General features: G+C 42.5%; 1 protein-coding gene across 3 annotated transcripts in view; it reads left to right on the top strand.

Annotated features, from left to right (window-relative positions):
• Nucleotides 1-17856, top strand: part of ARMH3 (armadillo like helical domain containing 3) — a 123285-nt gene that overhangs the window by 75745 nt on the left and 29684 nt on the right. For all 3 annotated transcript variants that reach the window (XM_058841256.1, XM_058841257.1, XM_058841258.1), the window contains exon 24: nucleotides 13574-13652. In XM_058841256.1, coding sequence (XP_058697239.1) covers nucleotides 13574-13652 — 79 coding nt within the window. The remainder of the gene's footprint in view (nucleotides 1-13573; nucleotides 13653-17856) is intronic.

Here is a 17856-nt window from a genome sequence, read left to right on the forward strand (position 1 = left end):
GGTGTGCAAGGAAATACTCTGTGCTGGAGCCAGTGGGTTTATTTTAGAGATTGCTTGGAAAGAACTTGGATATAACCATCTTCCGGTGTACAGTTGAAATCAAAACACTTTTCAATATTTGCCAATTCTTATTTTGAAATGTCACCTCATTTCTTTAAATTGCTGGATGCTTTCAACATGCAGGTTTTTCACTTTTATCCCAAACCTTGTATTTCAGAATTGAACTGAAATCTTGAATTTTGTCCAGAGTTTTGAAGCTCAGTTTACAGACAAATGTGGAAGGAAAAAAACCGAAACCCTTCCAAATTTTGTTTACCTTTCCTGTTGAATTATTATGCAGCTTGTCTATGAATCCAAATACAGTTCTGCCCTTTAGATAGCATTCATGTTTTTGTTTTGTTTGTTTGGGTTTATATCCTTTCTCACTTTCCACATCTAATTTTTTTTTCCCGGAAGAGGTTTATACAGTTTTTAGTTTCTTGAATAATGAGCATGCTGCCAAGCCTTGGCTCTTGCAAACTGCTAAGTGCTGTTGCTCATTAGCATCAAATGCCACAGCCCATCTCACTTTGCTCCGTTGCTCAGCAAGTACATGCTGGCTGTTGTATTGGGCTTGTGTGGTAAGGGTTTGGTGGGGGTGGCTACAGGGGTGGCTTCTGTGAGAAGCTGCCAGAAGCTTCCCCTATGTCCCATGGAGCCAGTGCCACCCAGCTTCAAGGTGGATCCTCTCCTGGCCAAGGCTGAGCCCATCAGTGACAGTGGTTGTGCTTCTGAGATAAGTTAATTAAGAAGGCAAAAGGTGACCCCATGGGTGGCTCTCTCTGGAGCAGACTCCTGGAATGACCTGTGGTGCCATGGAGAGGAGAGCCCACACTGGAGCAGGCTTATTGGCAGGAACTGTGGTCCTGGAGGAGGGGGACCCATGCTGGAGCTGCCTGTTCTTGAAAGACTGCACTCTGTGAAGGGACCCACATCGGTGCAGTTTAGTGAAGAATTGTTCAGTGAAGCCTGTGGGAAGGATTCACGTTAAAGAAATTCCTGGAGAACTGTCTCCCATTGGATGGACCCTCACTGGAGCAGGGAAAGAGTGTGAGGAGTCTCATTACCCATCCCTGATTTGGTTGGCAATGAATTAAACTAACTTCCCCCAGCTGAGTCTGTTTAGCCAATGTTGGTAACTGGTAAGTAATCTCTCCCTGTCCTTATATCAACCCATAACCTTTTCATTATATATTCTCTCACCTGTTCAGCTAAGAAGGGAAAAGACAGAGTGGCTTTGGTGGGCATCTGACATCCAGCCAGGGCTAACCCACCCTGTCTGTTAAAGCAGCAGTTAATCACTTTGATACTGAATGGGTTCTGTAATCATCTGACCCATTATTTAAAATAATAATCAAAATTCTCTAATGACTTGCATGATTTAATTCCTTTAGGAATCTTGTAACAGACAAGAAAATTTTGCCATACAGCTTACATTAGCTGGAGAGCTGCTGGCAAGGAATGTTTTTTTAAATACAGTCAGGAAAAAGATGTTTTAAGCAAGAGCAGTGTGGGTGAAGGGAAAACAGGGTTTGGTAGGTGGACAGTGAGCAAGCCTGATTGCTTTCCATTGCTCTAACACATTCTTTGCTGCAAGTTGGGCTAGAGGTTTTGGAGCAAGATTTTTAGGGGATTTTACCTGGCAGTAAATGCTGTATCAGTCAGGCTAGAGCAGTGTTGGATCTGGGTTAAGTTGTCAGAAATTTGTAAGTGTGTGCCTATCAATAGTAAGTAATTATGCATATGCTCAGAAGGAATGCTAGCTGAGGGAAAGAAGGCATGCAAATTTTTTCCTTTGTAAATGTGGTGGAATCTACAGTATCACAAAAGCATGCAGTAGTCATTGACAGTTTAAAACTTTGTAATAGTGACCTGTTTATGTGCTGAATGCCTTTTTAAAAATATATGCCTGTTCCTCCATGTTTTCTAAAATGTTTGAATTGGGCAGCTTTCCCTTCATGGTGTATTACAGCACTCCTACCTCAAATGTTTCTAGTGCTGGGCTGATTTTGCTAATGCTGGTTCACAAGCAACACCAGGAAAAAGATTCTGGTCCCTTGCTTGCAGGCAGAAGAGTGCTTAGGTGGGACAAGAGTAGGAATCACCTTGCTGCAGTGGTTGGACCACCGGAGAATTGCTGCCTTCAGTCTTTGTATGGAAGAGCTAAAAGGAACTGAAGGAAAAGTCAAATAGCTGACAAGAAGTCAACACTGCATTCTTGTCAATGCAAAACGACAAGTCAGGTTTTCAACAGTCTTCTAATGCTTAGATTTTGTTGTTCACTAGAGTAATTCTGAATCAAATAAAACTCAGAGAAATGAATGCAACCAAGTGTGGTGACTTCCTTTTTGGTGTTAATTATTTCTCAAAAAACTGCAACACCTGTGGCTTTTTTCATTAAGCTTTCTTCTTTTTTTTTTTTTTCCCTTGATTATGGATAGCATTTATTTGTGTGGCCCCAGTTGTGGTTGCTGAATTGAGAAGTTGTGTGGTCTTCCCCAACTGCTGGGTATCTACAAACCTTTTCAACACCAACTGAATACATGGATACTTTGTGTTTCAAAAAGAAAAAAAAAAGGAGGGGATGGAACACAGACTGTGTTGCAGAAGTCAGAGGTTGGCTCAAGGTCTGGAATGTTGAATTAGAACTGTTGGTGTAAGAACTGTGCAGCTTTTAAGCTTCATAAAGAAACTGAGTTGAGCTATCCAAAGCTACTGCCCTGGTTAGAACTAATATACCTCCCTGGTGTGTACTTGTGTATTAGCAATTACAAGGAAAAAGCAGAGGCAAACCTTTAGCTCTCCTTCCATAGAGAAAAGTCCAGGGCTCCTTCCTCAGATCTTTCAGATCCTCTGCCACCTGTATTATGTCACATGTAACTGATTAAAAACCATGTGGCCTTTTTTAACATTGTTTTTGTAAGAGCCTTGAAAAACACTTAAATTCTAAAGCACGAAAGACATATCAGTAGCAGAACACTGTAGGAGTTGGTCTTTTTGTTTGACTTGATGGATGGGAAAACATCAGCAGTTAACTTTGAAATGTTTGGTGTGGTGCTGTTTCTAAGACTGGAGAACCATACTTTACTTTTGAAATAGAAAATGTGCTTCAGTGGCCTTGCTTTGCTAGCACCCATACAAAGAACAGAGCAGAAAAACAACGTATGTCTAAATTACAAACCCAAAGCTTTGAGGGAGAGGTGACCATGTAGAGATATGTCAAGGATGATAGTGGGTGATTTGAAAAGAAGCCAGTTTCTCTATTTCTGTGACATGGGAAGGTCTGTTCCCAAAGATTTGCACTTCAATGGCTGATTCAGCTAAATGGGTTTTGTCAACATCTGCCTGACATTCGGGATGAGGATGGGTAAAGTAAAAGCAAAACACAGAAAACCCCAACGCTATTGAAGTGATTCTGGAAACTCTTGGTGAGGCAGGTGATTGAAAAACAGTTGCCCCTTGACCTCTGGGCTGTGATGAGTTGACCACCAACCCTCCTTTTGTCCAGAACTGGGAGTGTGTGGGCACAGATGAGTTTATCTGTGGCGTTTTACTCTGCAGGTACAATGGATTTACAGCATGCTTGTTGCCAGTAACTCAGTTGCTAACTTGATCAACATCAATAAATCACTTGCTTCTGATCATCACCTCTTAGTGAGAGTAGAGATTTCAGTAGTGTAGATATTTGTGAGATGTGTGGATATTGGGATGGAGAGGGCTTGACTTTCAGGGAGATGAGTGAGGTTAAGGCAATTAAATGGGGGAAAAAGATGGGTATACATGAAATACAGCAAAGGAGATAAGATGAAGCTCTCTACTGGTCCATAAACCAGGTGCTCTGTCTCAGGAAAACAGAATCTTAATCAACTACAGGTCCTCCAGTCTTTCAGACATGAAATAAATATCCTAAAAAGAGTACCATTCATTCAGCTGTAATGCTGTTGAACTCTAGTTTTCCTTGTCATTGAAAACCAACTTCACCTTATCCCAGGTGATGTGTGGTGACATCTTTATTGAGGATGTGGAATTCATTTGGGGTGTGTCTGGGGGTGTCAACAGAATTCATGCTTCAGTCTTGGTCCTGGATTTTGGAAGGCATTTTTCAACAAATGTGATTCTCATTTGCACCTGTCTGACAAGAAAAACAGTGAGGTTTGCAGCATGTTGTGTTTTCAGAGGATTGGTGTGTAAATAATGGGTTTTGGTTGGCATGGTAGTTGGTAGTGTCTCGACTAATGCTATTGTGAACCCTGATTTACGTGGCTGTGCAGGTACACTTCGTGTAATTAAGTTAATTAAGTATCGTTGTGGGGCTCATCTTAATATCCTTCGCAAAGTAGGTTTGACTGTAGCTGATTCTTGCTTAGACAATGTTCCTTCCCCTCCTCTCTCTGTAATTTAATATCCAGCTACTTCACTACTCGATTGCATTGTTCTAACCTTTTACTCACTCAATACAGACAAATGCAGATGCTTCAGGGCCTTCTTTTCTCTGTGGGACTTCTGTTGCAGGCACAGGTTTTACTCTGAGTCAATAAAATAAGATTGTGCTCCATGACCTAAGGAGAGAGGTTTGTCTTGCTGCCACAGCAGCAAACAGGTGTTCAGGGCCTCATGCAATACCTGCTGGCTCACACCTGACAAAATGAGGTAATAAGAGTCGTTTCCAGTGTGCTGTAGATAATACAGGGTTGATGGCAAGTTTTCACTAAGTTAATTAACTAGCAGCCTACTCAGAGCCTTTCTCAGGGAGCTTTAAAAGGTCCCAGTGGGATGGCTTATAAACTTTCTAAGTCTCACTTTTAGCTTGATGTGTTTGGAAGCTGGTGTGTGCATCGATACGGTATTCTGTGCAAGATGTGGCAGCCAGTAATCCAGGCTTTCCTCAAAGTTAAACAGCCTGTGATTAAATACTAATGAAGATACTAAAAGTAATTTTAAAAACTTCAGGTTTAGATTCTCTTGGAGGTTTTGCAATGTGTCTTGTGTCTCAGGAGGCTTAGATGGCATCCTGTAACCTGAATTATGAAGCAATGGGTTGATGCTGCCCACTTATAGCACTTGCAGAGAATGAATATTTGCCATAATGCTTTACTTCAGGTCCTAACCAGAGAAGATGGCTATGCAAACATGTATGGTAAACTACTGTCAAATATGCTTTTTTTTCCCCCTTTTTTCCCCCCTTTTTCCCCCTTTTTTCCCCCTTTTCCCCCCTTTTTCCCCCCCCTTTTTCCCCCTTTTTTCCCCCTTTTTCCCCCTTTTTTCCCCCTTTTTTCCCCCTTTTTTCCCCCTTTTTCCCCCCTTTTTTCCCCCCTTTTTTCCCCCTTTTTTTCCCCCCTTTTTTCCCCCCTTTTTTCCCCCTTTTTTTCCCCTTTTTTTCCCTTGTTTATTTTTTTTTCCCCCTCACCTTCTGGAGGAATTGTTTCTTCATACCTTACTGTTTGTTTTAGAGAGTTTGTACATGGGAAGATGGTGTAGCTGAAGGGTTGTATTGGATGTTAAGGCAGTGTTCTATAACCCATTTCTCTGCTGTACACCTGTATGAGAGTGTTCTGCTGTTTGCATCACAGAGTGCTTGGATGCTAAAAGAACCACAGCCTGTTTGGCCTGTGGACTGTACTTGTTTAGTACAGCTGAAGAATTTTGGACAAAGGAATGTATATGAGGTAAAAGAACTGGGAAATAGGTGCTCTAGAAAAGGTTGTTAAGGTTCTCAAAAGCTTCCTTACATATTAATATTGCTTTTCATGGCTCTGTGCAGATCTTAAGCCAGAACCACAGCCCTAGGGCAGTATATACTTTTTGAAAGCATATATTAAGGAAGTTTCAAAGAAGGATTTATCATTTTACAAGTTGGTTGAATCTTCAAAATTGTAGCACAGATGTGGAAGAACACAGGCATCATGCCTAAAATCCAATATACTGACATATATAATGGTTGGCTCTCCCACCTGGGACATGCTAGACTGAGCTGCAGGTTTTAGTGCTGGCAGCCTGAGCCTAGAAGACAGGCTTCCCTATCTGTGATGTTTCTCTATTCCATCACACAGCTGCAGCTCTGTACTTAGAGGTGAGCAGGAATAGTTAACTGGCTGCTCTCTGGAATTGAGGTGTAGTTAAGGGTTGGCTTTTTAATGTTTTTACTTTGGTAAAAGTAAACTCTTGCCACACTCTCACTTGACACACTTTGCTTGTTACTACTAGCCAGCTGTTTTAGAGCAGTGAAATGTGCCATAAAATATGTCATTTGATCTCTTATAAATTACGTTTGAGATGAGAAATGTATTTGTTTTCAAGTGATAGCTTTGTTGTGGAACAGTCAGTTACAGATTGGGAGATGAACAGGAACGCAGATCAGGCAGCTGCCCTGTGCTTCAGTAGGTATTTTTACTCTCTGTGCCTAGGTAAAACTTAAACTATCAGTGCCATTGGTTATGTGTAGCTAAGAATTCTGATGTTTACTTCTTGAGAAAAAGGAACAGAAATGCTTCTTAGATTAGTTTCCAGTGGGTGCATAAAAATAGGTGAGTGGATAAATTCCCTAAGTTGTAGTCTCAAGTGAGGTTGTGCAGCTGTTCCAAAATATGAGTTAACTGCTCACCCATGAGGATTTCCTTAGTTAAGAAGACAAATAGAAGTTAAGTGAGGTATTTGATTTGCTTGACTTAAATTTATTGACATGGACTGCAAAAAGAGAAAATCAGCATATCCTGTAGCTGTGGTGATATTGGGTTAGTATCCAGCAAACAGCGAAGTGTCGAGATGCGCTTTGTAGCTGCCTGGCGGTTCAGAAAGCACATCTGCTTCTGCCCTTGCAGAATGGAGCTTGGTAAAGCCATGCTGAGAAATGTGAGCAGCTCAGTTGCTGTGTGTGCACTCTTTGTCCCCTCCTTATTAAATAAATAGACCGTGTATCTCCCTCTGCCATGGAACCTGTCATCACGATCAATAGGTTTCAGGATGGCAGAATTGAACAGGTGTAGCAGTTGCTTCTCCTGTGAAATTGCTGCAGTGCTGACTCGGATATTTTCAGTGTGCTGTAAAGCAAGTGCTTTTGACTAAAATAGCCTTTTGTCTTGGATTCTTCCCTGCAGTTTATTATTGTGTCTGGAAGATGCCTCCCACTGTGAGTTGTGGACTTTCAGCTTAATGTCAGTACTCATTAAATTGTTGGAGCAAAAGAAATTTAACAGACTGGAATCAAACCACAGTAGAAGGAAGAATTTGGTGCACAGTTCCAGGGAGTTTGCTTGCTTTTAATTACTGTAGACAGCTTAGATATGGTAGGTATGTGTACTTTATAGCAATGCTTCATGGATGTATGTTAAAATAATCTAAACCCTCTCACCTCCTACCAGGTGGGGTTGTACGTATGGAGCAACTCAATCTAATTGTTGCAGGCCTGGAACAGATGGGGTTTTATTGTCTGGAGTGTTGGGAATGCCTATGAGAGCAAAGTCGGCAAGATCCTTGCCCCAAACAGCACTTGCTGAGACATAGCTTGCTGCAGGAAGATTGGCTTGGAAACTTCACGTAAGTCTCCAGCAATCATGGTTGTGATGGCATGTATCGGAGAAAAGGAGAGAGGATTTGTGTTCATTTTGGTGTGTGTAATTTACTTGCTGCCTTGTGCTTGAGCAGTTTCCAACATACCACATAGTAGAACACTGAGCTCTTATGAAAGTGGTTTAAACTTTGTTGGTTTAAAACACTTTGTGGAAGTGATTGCTCTTAGTTCCTTTTCATAAAGGAGGAACTAAGGTGTATGAGAGGGAGAGGGAACTGCTGTGACAAATCACAGAGAAGCTGGTTACTTATTGATTCCTGTTCCTGAACAACACCTACTTTTTCTCAGGTCTCCTTTTTGTAGTAAAGCAGCTTTGTGGAGTGTGATGAAAGACAATTATGCCCTTTCCTGCTTGCCTATTCCTAGCCTTCATAATGGATGAAACTTAGTGTGTGCTGGAGTATTTGTCCATCACAGATTGTGCCAGTTTTCATTGCAGAGGGTGAGTGAACTGGCTGCCTTTGCCATGCATTCAGTTTTACTCAGTGAAGACTGAGGTGCATTCCCTGCTGCCCAGTGCGCTGTGCTGGCTCGAGCAGATGAGAAGATGAATGTCTGCAGTGAGTATAAAGTCACCCTTGATTTCCTATGAAGGGGTAAATACCAGCCAAGAGCTGCTGCTTTTCTGCTCCACTCTAGCAGAATGTAGGAAGAAGTGAACTTGTGGTCTTGCTTTTATTGTACAAGAAATGTTTGGGAATCCACAAGAATACTTTGTCAGGCACTGCATGCTGGACCTGTGAAGTAGGTGCAAAGGCCAGGTTCATGCAGGGAATGATGGCTCAGCATTCCCATCTCTATAATAAGCTTTGTAGCCTTTCTGTTCTTCCCTTAGCCTACTTTCAGCACCTCCACAGTGCTTTACTTTGCTGCTCAGGATAAGAGGACAGTGTTGTCTTATGGGACTCTTGCTGTCAGGCAAGAGTGGGTATTAGACAGCTCATCTGCAATAACTTGATGGGGAGAGTCTGGAGGTCAGAGAAAACGTGCTGAAGAAATGCTGCCTGCCTGAGCATAGTGATTTTGCTTTCCCTGCACATTGGACCCAGACCAGCTCATTGTGAGGTTAAGGACAAGGTATCTTTCTTACCATGGTGGGTCACCTGGGCTGGAAGATCCTGTTAATTGTGGGACCAGTACCTTTGTGTTGCTGATGTGTTTCATTTCTCACATCTGATGTTACAACTAGCGGCAAATTAAACTGAGGAATTAATTAAACCTTTTCTTTCCATACATGCCATAGTAGTTTTCATAGGAGCCCTTTCCTATGTGCTACTGCAGCCACCACAGAAGCCGAGTCCTGTTGCAGTGAACACAGTGAGTGGAGAGGAATGCAGCTTACCTGGGGGGATTCCTTCTCTCACCATAGCTCTAGGTGAGAGCCACAGTGTGATGTCCCTATTTGGGGAACAAAAAAGCCAGTAAGGGCCCCCATGGAGATTCTTCTGCTTCTCACCTTCCAGCAAATGTGTTTTTGAGGGAGGAGCAGCAACTAACAGTCATTTCAGGACTGGCCAAATTTTGCAGCCTCAAGAATAGCCAAAGTAGAAACTTTACACCAGTTGGAGCTTTCCAGTTTGCAGAGGACAGACTGCCCTGGGATCAGTTGCTGTTTCTCTGATCCTCCCTGTTCTGCAGTTTTTCACCTCTGGTTATCTTGATCCTATCTGTCCTTCTATCTCCTTTTCCCTATCTCTCTACTTCTTCCTTCAGTATTCTTTCTGTGTTTTTCCTGTCCATACTTTATCTCAAACTGAAGTGTTTTGTGATGCTCATTAAGTAGCAGCACTGTTACATACTCTGTTGCCAGTGCACTTTTCTGTGCTTTCCCTGTTCTCTTGCATTTGAGATCCCTAGCCCCTGGGACAGAGGCTTTCCACCACTCTGGATTGGTACAATACCTGTTACAGTGGGACCTGCTTTTACTCTCTAATAACATGATTGATACAGCTAGTACAAATAAATGATTCATCTGCACTTTGAGGTTTCTAAATCAGGGTGATTTTTCCTGCAATTATTCTCTTCTTCATGAAGAATTAAATGAGTGCAATAAATATGCAATAAATGCAACATCCATAGATGCAAGTGTCCCAGGTTGTTCTTCCTGAGAAATGTGCAGATTCATTCATATGTGTCTCTACATGTTTCTGGCATCGTGGTGTGTAGGTATCTTGAAGAGCTGCATGAAGAAGTGATGAGAGATGTGTGTTTTTTGTAGGCCACTGGTATGCCTCGTGTATTTAGTGGGAGATCAACATCTCTTCTCAGGCGACTGAGGAATAAAGAATGTGGAGATGGCTTGTGATCTGTCTTAGAGCTCTAAGCATTAACTTCAAGACAAAATGCTGGGAGCCAGGTTTTTAGTTCTTGAGACTTCTTATTCAGCATTCTTCCTTTGTCCAGTGTCTCCTCTTGTCAGTTCACTGCTGAACTGTGGATCTGTCAGAGGAGGCAGTGTTGCTGAAGTGACATCTCTCAGTCCCTGGAGAATTGTGTCCCACAAGTGCTGTGAAATTTGTGTGACAAATGGCAGCCAGCCCCACCGAGGGACTTGGCAGTGTGGAACACCTAAGTGCACGTACTATGGAAGGCTATGTGGGAACTGCAGCATTTTGTCTTTCAGTTGGCACTTCACCATTTCCTTGCTTTACAAATGTGTTGAAGATGTTCATGCTTCATGAATACCAAACACAAGGGTTTTCTTTTTTTCCCCATGATCAATATGAAGATCTCAGTAGAACGCATCATCACAAATCTTTTCTAAGTGCTTTAACTGCTCCCTTCCCCCTTCCCAAGGCTACTGGCTGGTGTGGCAGTAATTGAGGCAATCACAGTGTAAAAATAAATTATTGCCAAGGATCAGCTGTTATGTGCTGTTGTGGGAACTAATGGTGGCAGAACCACTGGGTCTTTTGTCAATAACAGGGAGACTGTGTTTCAAAGTTCTGGTCTCCCATTGTCTTCAGGATCAAATGCCAGTGAAGCATCTCTGCAAAGTGAATTTCAGCTGTTAATCAGTGAATATCCCAGGAGGCCAGTTGCTAAAAACATGCCCCAGGGACAAGATAAATTTTGAGAGATGGAAGAATAGCAGAGAGGTATGAGAGTAGCTGATGCAGAAAGGTGCTTTTTGGCCTGGATAGCAATGGAATTTCTCATAGCAGATGAGTGAGAAGGAGCTGCACCATGTGCAAAGCCTGGCCCTGGTGGATTTGTTGGGCAGTAAGAAGCTGGCTACACAGAGCCAGGATTGAATCCAAGCTCTTCGTGCTTCTCTGCCCCAGGATGCCTGTGGGTTCAGGAAAACAGCTCTGCAGATGGTCAGATTGGGGAGGAATTCTTCATAGTTAAAACAAATTAAACAGCTGAACTTCATCTAATCACTGAGGAGTTGTCCATTCACCCTTTGGGAAAAGAGGAAGGAGACTTGAATTCTTTGCCTTCCTTAATATCTATTGATTCTTACTGCAGTGGCAGCTGGTTGCTGGTTTTGCTTTCAGTGGGTGAATCCCAGCTGTGATTGCAGGTGCCGCTCCACTAGCTCAGATCCAAGCAGGGACTTGTGAGCAGGCAGCCCATGTTGAAGTGCTTCACAGCACTTCAGTGGGTACAAATGAATGCTAAATCTGTTCCCTGGTAAATGTTGGAACCATGTGAGTGCACTGAACCTCTCTGAGCTGCCAAACCTTCTGTCAAGCCAGAAGTTAAGTTGTTGTAAGTCTGTGTTCCATTTTCTTTCAGTAACTTGCAGTGTGTCCTGTAGGAGTATGACTCCAGCCAGGCATGAAACACACAGCTTGAAAAGCAGCGTGTTGGAGAGGCTGAGTAATGGACGGTGTGATTGTGACTGTGGTCACACTGAAATGGGAAGAGTCTGGGCAAGTCTCGGCCTGTGTGCTTGTCCTTCTCCAGAGGGAAGAGGGTCATGGGAAGCCTGGTAGAGGCACTGCTGTATGTGTTTTCTGGAAGTAATTGTCAGGGTTGGTGAGAAGGCAGAAGTCCTCCTGTGCCAAGTGTGTATGGATGCTGTAGGAGCAGCTGCAGGGATGACTGGCCCTGTGTGCTGACTGGCACCTGGTGTGTGATGAGGTGTGGCTGGGAATGTTGCAGTGAAGGTAACACAGGCAGGAGGGTGAGTGAGATGATTCTGTCCTACTGCTCTGCTTTCTGAGACCTCACCTGGGCTGCAGTGTCCAGCTCTAGTGTCCTCAGCATAGGAAAGACATGGACAAGTTGGAGCCAGTGCAGGGGAGGCCATGGAAGTGTTTGGAGGGATGGAACCTTCCATGAAGACATGCTGAGAGAGCTGGAGAAGAGAAGGCTGTGGGTAGACCTTATTGTGGCCTTTTGGTACTTAAAGGGAACTTAGAAGAAAGCTGAGGAAAAACTTTTTATCAGAGCTTGTTGCCACAGGACAAGGGATAATGGTTTAAACTAGGAGGGTTGATATAGATTATATATGAGAAGTTTTAAACAATCAGGGTGATGAGGCATTGAAACAGGGTGGATGACCCTTCACTGGGGAAGGTCTGGTTTGATGGAGCTCTCAGCAACCTGATCTTGTTGAAGATATGTCTGCTCATTGCAGGGGAGCTGTGCTAGGTGAGCTTTAAAGGTCCCCCTACAACTGAAACAATTCTTGGAGTCTATGAATTGCAGATTCTGTTTGGGTTGAAGTTTTTTTGGGTTGGTTTTTATTTTTCCCCCCGCTCCCACTCTTCACACCTTCCACACTCTTTATCTGTGTATTTAAAGAGGTAAGGATGCTTCTAGGTAGGTTTTTATCCACTCACTCTGATTGGCACCACTGAATATCACGTATTCCTAGACTGGGGCACAAGCTCTTAGCTGTGATGAGGTCTGGAGAAAGCAGCTGAAAGTCCTTCTGCAGGGGGAGGAGTGGGGAGGAGAGAACCTATTAGAGTACAACAGAGAGAACTGGAGTGAATTTCCATGCTGATGAATATGAGAGTGGAAGCCCTGACTGCTGCTGCAGTGTAATCTGGCTGAGCAAGTGTTCTCCAGGCACAGTCAGAACTCATCTGTGCTGAGCGCTGGCATGACCTGTTCCCATGATGAATATTGACCTCTGCAGTGGGTCTGATGAGTAATATCCCAACAAAAGTAGTTGCAAACTCTGTCCCAGGGAATCTTTATGTCTACTATTTGTCTTCGCAGCAGCATCTGACATGTAGAAGGAAGGCTGAGGAAATGCTCCAGCAGTTTGGTGGGGTGTTTTTCCTCAATTGTTATTTTACTTTCAATTTTAGATTTCTCATATCTGCTTCTAGATCCACCTAGAGGGGAAAGGGAGTGGTGCAGATTGGTGCAGCTTGTCAGAGAAATGAGGCAGAAGAACAGGAGTGGACCAGTATTTGCTGCTGTGTTTGGGACACTGACATGAGTTATCTCTAATGATCTAAACTGGAGATGAGGACTGAAGTCATTATGGTAAGAATTCAAAATGTAGTGGTTGCAATGATAGATGACTACACGTAAGAGCCAGCTACAGCATTTTAAACTGAGTGAAAGTCCAAAGCAATAAACCATCAGTTTCATCATATCAGGTAACAGACTTCCACAAAATGTCAGGCAATACTGAGGAGCTCAAGTTCCCTGAGCAGGATGGGGCAGTGATGGCCAGGTTTGCTATTGTTCTGCTGGAACACAGAGCAATTTGCAGCCTGTTTCCAGCAACTCCCCCTGCCAGAGCAGCAAGCACAGTCCAGTGTGTGGTGGGACAAATGCACTCATGTATAGGACGGTGCCTGTGCCAGTGAGCTTGTGTTGGGACCCACACTGGCCTCAGCAGGGAGAGTGCCTTTGGCAAAGCAAGCAATACTTGTGGTGAAGGAGGAATTTCTTACAGGACTGGCTCCATGTGCACCTGCTCAGACTGGCATGGAATTTCTGCTGCATCTCTAAGATGTTCCTGAAACCTCTGAAAATTTCCCTCTTTTGTTTCAGAGCCATCATCAATCACTTCAACCCGAAGATAGAGTCTTATGCTGCAGTGAATCACATATCACAGCTCTCTGAGGATCAGGTAAGCCAGGCATGCCATGGCCTTTTTTCATGTTGACCTCTGGAATATGGGGATCCAGGAGTACCTTGTGCTCACTGGGTCTGATGATGTGGCAGCAGTAAGAAATGCAAGCGGGGCTCTCATGTTCCTTGTTCACATGCAGGTGAGAGAAAGAAAAATGAGTTGCTTTAGCCAATTTTACCACCACATACAGAGATTTGGTCCTGCAAATGTAGAAGGACAGGTACAAACAAGAAAAATATTCAGCATTGTCAGCAAGTGTGTTTGGAGACTGTGAAGATGCTGGCATTTAGAATAGGACAGGAAGTTTTTGGCAGCAAACTCAGTTATCAGAGAACTGTTGAACATAATTTGATTTTTTCCTTTTGGTGATATTGGGGACCTAGAACTCTGTCAACAGCTGGTAGAAATTTTCTAGGGTAATTGAATTCAGTTGGGTTAGATTTTAAAAAGCTGAGTTTTTTAATAAAGAGGGTGATTGTGTTATGTTTCCCTTCCTTAGTTTGGCCTGGTTTGCTGTCTTCGTGTTCTGCTTATATTGCATAAATTTGTAAACGTGGCTTTTTGAAAATAGGCTACTGTGAGTGGTCTCAGGAATGGAAGAGATGGCCTATTTACCAAAATAAAATATCAGAATTATACATTAATCACTCTTAGAGAGATAAATGACTCTGTGGAAGCATGTGGTGGACAAAATGCAGAGCTGCCATGAGAGCTAGGGGAATCATCCCAGACACAGCTGCATCAACAACTCTGGACCTTCTGGATAAGAAATTGTTTATGCAATGCAGGACAGATTTCATTTAAGTCACCTTGGGTTGCCCCTTCCATTGGATGGTATCCCATACTTGTGCTTGCTAAAAGGTCCTGACTGTATCCTGCTCTGCGATTCATTTCTCTTTCTGTCCATGATATTTTTACTATTTCTTGATTATACCCTTCCATTTTTCCCACTAACCTTTTCATTTATTAACCCTACTTGATCTGTACTATGTAACACCCCAAAGACTTGGGATGAATGCTATACTGATGCAGTAGGGGGAAAAAAGGTGGCCCCTACTGGTTTGTACTATATTCTTGGTATAGTGGGATAGAAGAACATTGGTTTTAATTTACTCAATTTTCCTTATTGTTCTGCCTCTGAGAGTCACTGTATCCACAGCTATGCTTTGTGATGGTTCATTTTATCAATCCTTATTCATTGATGATACACTGATTACATCAACCCAGGCCTCAAAAAAAGAAAAGCCTTTGATAGCCCAATTTAAAACTGGAGGCTTGGATAGAGGGGAATTTTGCATAGTCTTTGAGTTAGTCTGAGAAAGGAAATGAGCTTTTCACTGTCAGCTCTGTGTAGTATTCATCCTCCAGCAGTTCAGGGAGGTCAGGTTAAATCCTTTCTTCCTTGTGTGTTATTCTTTAAATAAAATCCCTAGCAGCAGGCAGATAATGAAATCAGTGCTGATGCATGAAGCATTTTGAGGAACATGATTAGGAAGTTGAAAGACAGACAGATTTCTCTTTTTTTCTTTTCTCTCTTCATGCTTTCTCTCAACAGAGGGAGAACATCAAACAAAATAAAGCAATAATAGCCCCAGACAAACTGCAGAGAAATAAGGGAGATGTCACTGTGCTGAGGGAGTGTGTGGTCCCAGGGTGTTTATTCAGCACTGCAATTTACTGCACAAGGAGGAGAGGGATGGAGACTTCTTGCCTCCACTTTCAGTTAGGCTAGTGAGCTCAGGTCTGTGTGTTTGGACTGTGGTTTCCCCTCTGTCAGTAGCTGTAAGTACATGAGACATTCTGGTAGTTGGCCCAGATCAAGCCCAGGGTCTGGCTTTTGTGGGCTAACAGAATTTGCTGTTTTTTATTGCGTGAGCTGTTCAGCATGTGTGTGGGAAGGGGAGGAATCAAGCTTGCCTTTTGGCTGCTGCAGTCTCTTTCCTTTTTTTTTTTTTTTTTTTTTTTTCCCTTCCAGCTGTACCTTTGTTTTAACTTGTGTGTTCGTTTAATTACCCATTTCTCTACTCTCCTTAAATATTTTCTATACAGAATCCACCATCCTTTATAGCCCTGTCTTTTGAAGTGTACCACATTGAAATATTTAATGCTGACATTTAATTTGTGTGTCCACACACAGATACTACATTTGGGGCTGGTCATTTTCTCCTTTGAGTTATTCCAGTAGTTTCAGGAGACTGGTATTTCTTTACTGAAAACATTTGGTTTTAGTATTTTAATGGTCAAACTTTCCTTTTAATGAAGATTTTCTTCTCAGACACACTAGTCTTTCACCAGATCCTCATATGGCTGCTTACACTCCTCTGTGGTATCTGAAAATCTCCTGCTAATCAGGCAGATATGTCTTTGACATATCTTTGTGTGAAGGGGAATTTCCAGCTGCTCTGCTTTGTTTCAAATTCACCTGAAGCTAAGTTCTGACACCCTGTTAATGTATTCGATTATTTATTTATTTTTATATTTTAATATCCTTAAATGTAGCTAAGTAATCAGCTGAAAGAGATTTTGCTCTATCTTCTTCTTTTCATAATCCCATTGAAGCCTTTATTACCTTGTTAATTACTAATGTCCATTTATTACTATTCTAAGTCTGTCATTTCAGTGCTTTCTCCTTTTTTATTTACAAGCATTAATTTTAACAATATTACATGCTGGGAGGATTTGTAGGCCCTTAAAAATGATGGGCATGGGATTGTTTTAAGCACACACTGTTGTTCTCATACAGTTCTAGAGATTTCCAGAAGCCATAGTCTGAACATACAGGTTTCTGGTCTAGGCAAGTATATTTGTAAGACTTCATGGAACAGCTTTGCTGACTCTTGTGGGGTTTATCCAGTGTTAAGAGGTTTATCCGATGTTCTGATCAGAAATACTGGGAAAAGACCTTTTCAACCCCATATTCTCTCCAGCAAAGACTGGGAGATTCCCAGGGACAAGCCAACAAAGAATCACTTCAGTCTATAGAAACCATGGGATCCTCAGTGCCTTCTATGAAGCATTTCCTTGCCAAGGCAAACTCAAAATCCTTCCTAGTCATTAGCTGTTTTGACCTTGCTGTAGTTCCTCACCATGAAGCAGGGAATGTCTTAGCCAGTTGTTGGCATCTTTCCTCACTTGCTAATTTGTTAAACCTGACTTCAGTGTTAATTTGTTGTTTTGTGATATTCTCTCTCTCAACATATTTGGTTCCTCCCTGCACATCCTTTAAAGGACGGATAGATGCTGCACAATCAGAAAGATTGGGCTGGCCATTAACTGCCAGTGTAATTTTAGCTCTTCCATGCCAGTGATTTTTCCCATTGTCTTCAAAGAGGTTTTGGTACATTCTTGAGTCAAAGGGCAAAATATAGCCTTCTATGAAATGAGTTCATAGGCTTATCTGTATTTTCCAGATGGTTGGGCTGCCTTGTGCTTAATATGTTGGAGGCAGTAGACTTTCTCAGTGCCATATCTGATCTGAGCTCCCAAAATATTTTCTAGCATAAGCGGTTGTAGAGAACAGGGTCAAGGCAGTGAGGAAACAGCAACACAAGAATTGCTCTGGAAAAGCAAATGCAGACAAACAAAGGATGGAAACACAGCACAGCATGAATGGTTTAGGTGGGGTCTCACATCTGCCATTTTCTGGGTGTGAAAGAGCAGCTATTTATAAGACGGCAGCTCTCCACCTGATAGCAATGTAGCACAGCTTTCAAGAAAGGCTGAAGTGAGAGGAACCCAGTAGTTTTGATTGAATTTTCTCTGAGGAGGAATGTGTTGTGGCGCCTTGCATGCCAATCAAGTCTTGTGCCAGTTAAAAAGTTGGTCACTAAAATCTCATTTTCTCTTTGGCATTTTTTCTTTCCACTATTTCCTCTCTAAGGTTCTTAAAATTGAGATGTCAGACACAAAGGACTGATAATGCTTGTTAGTCAGGAACATCTCTGCTTTTTTTAGTAAAAGCCCCTCTTTCTTCCCAGCCACAGTGTAGACATTATGCCATCTCCAAAATGGAGGTAAAGTTCAGTGTGGGAGACTGCTGTGAACACCTGTTTTATGTCTGGTAATTGCAGATGGAAAGTGCTGGGAGCCAGAACAGATTGTGATGGAAAAACAGGACAACTCTATCACTTCTGAAATTGTGACAAATCAGTGTAATACTTGGGTTGTTTCATACTGTAGTACCTTTGTAACTCAGGTAGAA

The sequence above is a fragment of the Poecile atricapillus genome, chromosome 6 (genome assembly GCF_030490865.1).
Source record: "Poecile atricapillus isolate bPoeAtr1 chromosome 6, bPoeAtr1.hap1, whole genome shotgun sequence".
NCBI lineage: Eukaryota > Metazoa > Chordata > Aves > Passeriformes > Paridae > Poecile > Poecile atricapillus.